At 36.1% G+C, this 6,498-nt stretch overlaps 1 protein-coding gene and 1 long non-coding RNA gene across 4 annotated transcripts; both read right to left on the reverse strand.

Annotated features, from left to right (window-relative positions):
- Positions 1-1,590: 1,590 nt before the first annotated feature.
- Positions 1,591-2,565, reverse strand: LOC125185583. 3 transcript variants are annotated; one of them, XR_007170191.1, is made up of 5 exons: positions 2,429-2,565; positions 2,274-2,314; positions 1,988-2,157; positions 1,843-1,918; positions 1,591-1,775 (listed from the first exon to the last, which is right to left on the reverse strand). XR_007170191.1 is itself a non-coding variant. In XM_048082142.1 (4 exons), exons 2-4 carry the CDS (start codon positions 2,065-2,067, stop codon positions 1,617-1,619), a joined length of 315 nt encoding a protein of 104 aa, XP_047938099.1. In that variant the 5' UTR covers positions 2,068-2,314; positions 2,429-2,565; the 3' UTR covers positions 1,591-1,616. The 3 variants fall into 3 exon arrangements, 2 of the variants coding, with proteins under 2 accessions (XP_047938099.1, XP_047938100.1); XM_048082142.1 differs by having other exon boundaries at positions 1,988-2,314; XM_048082143.1 differs by lacking the exon at positions 2,429-2,565 and having other exon boundaries at positions 2,274-2,411.
- A 583-nt stretch (positions 2,566-3,148) lies between these two features.
- LOC125217813 lies at positions 3,149-3,614 on the reverse strand. The gene is made up of 2 exons (XR_007175820.1): positions 3,345-3,614; positions 3,149-3,258 (listed from the first exon to the last, which is right to left on the reverse strand). It is a non-coding gene; the product is annotated as an uncharacterized LOC125217813 (long non-coding RNA).
- Positions 3,615-6,498: the final 2,884 nt, after the last annotated feature.

Consider the following 6,498-nt stretch of genomic DNA (forward strand, 5'->3'; position numbering starts at 1 on the left):
TTTCAAGAAAGATAGACTACGTTTCTCAAGTCAACATACCTACGAGGCTAGATTCTTGAGTCCTTTTCCGAAGATTTAAAGAAGATATTGACCGATGACTCTGCGTTATTAAAATCTCCATGATCAAGATTAGGGCCATATGTTAGGTTTGGTATACTGAAAAGCATGTTTCGAGCAAGTTTCACGCGAATAGAATCTTGCTTGTATACGTAAAACTCTACAATCCACTTTTAACCCGATTCAGTATTATTCGAGCAGTCTCGCACGAATAGAATCACTATTATTATTACATTGTGTTTGCTTGTGCATTTATATGATGTTTAATAAACATTTAAATGCATAAGAAGTAAACAAAGTCTAAGTCTTTTGCTTAGTAGACCGGTTGTGGGCATCGTCCACTTTAAGGTAACACGGTCAGATCTATGCAATGCTTTGCAAAAGAAAAAGAAGAATTTCACAACCTAGATAGGCTTTGGCTACCTATCATGAAAGGTTGCAATGTTAGTCCGCATATTTCTAAGCCTTACCGAAATAAGATGACATTGGTGTGGTATAGCACTGAACGGATCTAACAGCAAGACGTGTCTTTATGCTATCTACCGAAAGACTAGGTCTTGATAAAATATTATTTCTTAATCTACATATGTTAGTATTGAGCATACGGTATTGATTATGCACTACTTTGACTTATCAAATTGTGCGGGTTTTTCACAACCCAATAATCCTGATATATTGGGTAGTGGTGATTAATATCTAGCGGTGCTAGGATTGCTATTATGTTGAATCGTGCACGAGGTGAGTCTCGTTTGATAATGTCCTCAAGAGGAGCTCGAACAAGGTTTTATTATTCGGAAAACTGGCTAGTTGGAGTTTTATCGCTCTATGAATAATAAATAAATGTTTCTTGCTAAGTCCACTCTTGGAATTAATAAGATATTAATTAATTAAGTCCATAGCAGACATTAATTAAATAATGGACATTTATATCTTAAGCGCGGGAAATAAATAACAAACAAAGTGGAAACCCGGATTACTTGTAATTTCGATTTGGATGGGGAGAGTTCAATATTATTTCTGTAGTGGCTCGTAATATTCCAATATAAGCTTGTATTAAATTGTGAGTTCAATTTAATTAGTAAAAAGCTAATTGGGGGAGCCCATATCCAAAACCTTCCATAGATCCCTGTCTGGGCCCAATATGAACTTAATTTAAATAGGAGAATAAATGAGAGACAAAATTAATTAATCAGTAGTAGAAATTTTCGTCCCCCTCTGGTTTCAGAGGAGCTCGAAAATTCTTCAGCTCTCCTCCGTGAGGAATTTCTTTCTTCTTTTATTCAAGTCCTAGTATTTTGATAAGATCAGCCCACCCTCATATCGAGATATAGTTCGGGAACCAGACAGAAGATCCGTGGTCTAGTATTGAAGATCATCGTGGAGAAGGCGCAAACAATCGTCGATTCTTTGGAGAATCAAAATCGGTAACCCTAAACCGTAGAAATCATGTTTAGGATTTATATTTTCTAAGCATGAGTTATTTACGTTCTAGCATGCAATTATCTGTTTAACATGAATTGAATAATCGCATAATCGGTCAAATAGATCCTACGTCTGATTTATTTGTTTTGTACAAGTCTTCCGCTGTGCAAGGGGCTCCAAACCCCAACACCATATTCTATTGACCATGATCTGTTTCGGATGTGATCATGCTGCTCAAAACTACTAATCTTAGGAAAGCAAATGGAAATCCCACCAAATATTGATCCTCCACCACTCTGAAAACAAAGAGACGTGTTCATAAACCGAAGAAAGATATCGATCCTAAGCTCAATCAACACGTACCTTGTTCCTAACAAACAGAAGCTCCTCGTCAACGATCATTCTACCACGACACGATCCTTCCACCATGTAAGAGTATCTGTTATTTTTATCGTTTCTTAGGCTTTGAAAGATGGGAATGAGAGTGTGATGTTAGAGAAACGAGTACCTCAACAGATGACCATGAGGTTGGTGAGAGAGGGTCACCCTTTGGAGGCCATTTGAATCAGTCACAACTTTGAACGGCATCTGTTTCAATGATCGAAACAACCTCCACCGTCCGATGATTCTCTTGACAACTTCATCATCCTTTTCTCCACCACCTCTTCCCTGCTCCAGCTTTTTATACAACAACAAAAAACAAACACAAAAAGGGACTCCCAAAAATCAAGAAACACACAAAACAAACACTTGTTACAACTTTTGCAAGAAGTGAACACACACAACAATATCACCTTATCTCTATCTTCTTCGTTTCAACTCCGAGTAGATTAATCTGTCAACCCAGAAAAGCAAAAGTTTGTACTTATATACAAAAAGATTTGGCGTAGAAAATAAAAAGAAGAATAGAAGCAGAAAGCTGAAGAAAAGGAGACCCATAGATATTTACTTTGTGGGATGCCGAGAAAGGGCATTAAGCTTTCTTCCAATGCTATGATGGGAATCTTTGAAGATTTTTAAGTTTATTGGCTAAATTTTGGATATTAAAACTTGAGAATTGAACATAACCTTACATTGGATTCTTTTAACATTGGGCAACGATTGTGACAAAGGTAAAAAGGAAAAACACTCGATACCATTCATAAAAAAAGGAATAGACTCAATATTTTGGGCTAAAGATATTCTTCACCACTAATGATTTTTGGTTGCGTAAAGCATTTGCAGTATTAGTTATTGTAGAATATCGCGTCATCAATGCACATGTTGGTGAGACTTTAAATAACGAACATACTAAAATGGCAAAATGAGACGTTATCTCACGGACAAGGACACACAAGGAGAAGTATTACATTTGATGAAACAATTTTTTTTCAACGGGTCCAGATAAGGAATAAACTAGAATATAAAAGATAAGATTTGGAATAAATATTGATCAGTACAAGTCAGGTAAAATCATTTATTTAGCACATTTCAAATTTTGGTAAATGGCCAATAAATCACAAAATTATGGGGAGAAAAACAGAAGTATCAAGCCGGGTTCTACAGCGACAAAGCTGGCAAAGGCCACACGTTCCCATCAAAACGGGTGGCTATTTAGGTAGACATGATCCTTGAGCACTCTATTTCAATATGGAGTGTGGCCAAAAGCTAATATGATGAAGCTTTTTCAAGTGAATGTTTCTTGAGTTGTTAATCTTGATTTCGTACACGAACATGAAAGAAGGGGGGAAGACCTCAATACACAGCTCTTTGTCTTTCAACTGCATCTTCGTGTTTAACCTAGCATATAAATAATGAATGCATATTTATCTCTATAGTAGCTAAGCGAAGAGAGATACAAACATAGTAGCAGTTGAGTTATTTACCTCGACTTGGACTTTAATTTTCTTCTTAGATTTGGCCGCTGGTTCTTCTTTCGCCAGCTTTCTTGCAGAGCTCTTCCTCCCTTTCTTATAAGAAAGGGATGCATCTTCCAGAACTAGCCGTTTGGAACAACCGCCTAACTAACCTGAGCTTCTAACTTGAGCTGAGGCAGAGCTAGGCGAGAGAGATTAATATGATGTGGGCCTGGGCTCAGTCTCTACTAGCCTTCCTGCAATGCAGCTACACCACTTCAAATCTCCACCTTAGTTGTATTCTCAGAACACATCCATCTCCGAGGAACAAACCTAACAAGTCCAAGCAATGTTCAAACTTAGAACTTGGTAGAGTTTTTGTGAGCATGTCAGCAGCATTCTCTGTAGTATGCACCTTCTTTACACACACTAAATCTTTCCCTACTTCATCTCTTACAAAATAAAGTTTGACATCAATATGCTTACTCTTTTCATGAAAAACTTGATGTCTTGACAGACTTATAGCACTGTTGTTGTCGCATAGGACAGTGTGTTTTGATGGACTCCAAAATATTCAAGAATCCCCTTTAGACAAATTGCCTCTTTCAATGCCTCAGCTAAGGCAATATATTCAGCTTCATTCGTTGAGAGTGCAACCACTGACTGCAAGCTCGACTTCAAACTGATTGTTGTCCCATAAAGTTTGAATATATATGCTGACTGCTATCCAAATGTGTTGCATAATCAGCATCGAATTTTGACCTTTGGGTGGGCAAAGCTTGTCAGAATCTAAAGGACTTGACTAGACAGAAGACTGACAATTCTGTGAGGGGGGCATGAATTTTGATCATTACAATCAATTTAATCAGTCTTCTATTTAGTTTCCTTTATATAGAGTTACAATGGGCCAGATTATGGATCCATGGAGGTTGGACTTGGGACAACCCGTTGGACTTTTACTAATTAAATTGAGCCCCAATTTAATTCAAATCCAAACAGAATATGTCCACAAACTCTATCACCAGACCGGCCAACCCAAAAGACAGCTCACAATCCCCATTGGTGTACACGAGCGTGAGAAGGGACAAACTCCATAGTCAAACCCGAATTCGATTTCAATAAGTCTAGTAGGGACTTCTTCGACCCTTTCACCTCTCCACGGCTTCTTAATGCCACCCGGCCGGGTGGCATTATTGCACAATACCTCACCCGGTCGGGTGGAGCCCTTTTTCGCCTATTTTCGTCTGTTTTTGCCTAAAACACTCAACAGACACATGAACTCATAAACATATAGTAATTGGCTGGAAATAACCATTTTGAGCAAAAAAAACTCAACATTAAGCATGTCAACACACCAATCACGACACTAAAATACATGTTTGTCAACCACTCCCTTGCTAAATAAACAGATAGGCATTTCTCAAAACAAAAACGTGAGTATTGATATATAATTATACTTCATTCGTCTCATTCTAAGTGACACATTTTCTTTTTTGGGATGTCTCATTTTAAATAACACATTTTTTTATATGGAAATATCACTCTTCTACTTTTTCATCTCTCTTACTTTATCCTCACAAGATAACACTACATAAAATCACGTTCAAAAAAGTAAATGTTCTACTTAGAGTAGGATGGATGGAGACATCGAGTATTTATTTTTTTCTCTCACACTATATTTATATGATATATTGATTGGATTTTATAATTTAGGCAAAGCAAACAACTGCTTTTAAATATTTTTCGACCAACCTATTCACACAATATTACTAGGGTGGACAGGTTGCTTAAAATTTAAAGAGGATAAAAACAGTTAATACAGTTCGATCTTCATCTATTTTTTCTCGTTTTATAGTACTCCCTTCGTCCCTGAATATTTGTCACCTATTTCCATTTTCGTACGTCCCTCAAAATTTGTCACCTTTCACGTTTACCATTTTTAGTAGTGGACCTACATTCCACTAACATTTTTACACTCACATTTTATTATAAAACTTAGTAGGACCCACATGCCACCAACTTTTTCAACTCACTTTCTATTATATTTCTTAAAACTCCTGCCCGGTCAAATGGTGAAGAATTATTAGGGACGGAGGGATTATATGATTAGAATTAACGTTATTCACGCAGAACATGAATTCACATCTCAATTTAATTGGCTTTAAGTTAAAACCAAAATATTTTTAAAATCATAAAAGTTGATGGAACCTAGTTAGTTGGTGAATTCAATTTATAAAATGTCAAATAACTATTTCATTCTTTTTTTTCTTTTTAAATTGGGGAAAATTAATTTTGTAGAGAATAATTTTGTACGTGGTAATAGTAGATATTATAGAAAGAACACATATACACAAAATACAGATTTAAGATCGAATATTACGATACATATACATATGTAGCTAGGTTCTTTTCATTCTTGGGAGATTAACTTTATTTATAGTAAATTGTCGAATAAAACCACAAGTTTGGTAATTTTTAAAATAAATCAATAATATCATGACTTTGATACTTTTTTAATTGTTTGATTGATGTGAATTCAGAGAAAGTTATGTTTATATGTCACTTACTTTATTAGACACTTTTGAGAGAATAAGATTTAGGTAAATTCAGCCTAGTTTCCTTAGTATGGAGTAGAAGTAGCTGATGGGGAGTCGCCGTTCCACCGTCAAGTCTTCATCTCTTCTTCCTCATCCAGGGAGACGAGACCGGATCCACGTAGAAGTTATCTTAGCTCAACGCTTTTGTAGTACCCGAGGGGTTAAACAGTTTACATTCTGTTTTTTTCGTTCATTGTTTTCATAGTCTAGCTATTTTACCATGTTTGCTTCTAGTTGCTACTCTTGTTTACTTTTCGTTGTCGTTTGATTTGCGCTAGAATTCTATTTCCGTCGTTTTACCGAATATCTTTTAATGAAATGGAGTTTTCAGTTCAAGCTTTGTTGGATCTGGTGTTTTCTGCTTTGATCGTCTTTATTTGCTTTGGATATGCTCTGTTATATGCTTTCCCGTAGGTAGATCTAGATTTATGTTTGTCAACTTGCATGTAATTAGTTTAATTAGTTTAGATCTGCTTCCGTTTGCGTGAATTTCTTATGGATCTACGTTCTCTTTGTTCGCTTTCATGTTTTACGCTTGTGCTCTATTTCAGTTTTGTGTTATTCATTTTCATCTAGTTGCTTAGAGA

The sequence above is a fragment of the Salvia hispanica genome, chromosome 4 (assembly GCF_023119035.1).
Source record: "Salvia hispanica cultivar TCC Black 2014 chromosome 4, UniMelb_Shisp_WGS_1.0, whole genome shotgun sequence".
Taxonomy (NCBI): domain Eukaryota; kingdom Viridiplantae; phylum Streptophyta; class Magnoliopsida; order Lamiales; family Lamiaceae; genus Salvia; species Salvia hispanica.

What these genes read in the sequence shown, in the direction of transcription:
- LOC125185583 (XM_048082142.1), bottom strand. Translation starts at nt 2,067, where the DNA reads ATGCCGTTCAAAGTTGTGACTGATTCAAATGGCCTCCAAAGGGTGACC. An exon ending in CCTCATGGTCATCTGTTGAG is followed by an intron (nt 1,919 to 1,987) that starts GTACTCGTTTCT and finishes TAAAAATAACAG; the next exon opens with ATACTCTTACATGGTGGAAG. An exon ending in TTCTGTTTGTTAGGAACAAG is followed by an intron (nt 1,776 to 1,842) that starts GTACGTGTTGAT and finishes CTTTGTTTTCAG; the next exon opens with AGTGGTGGAGGATCAATATT.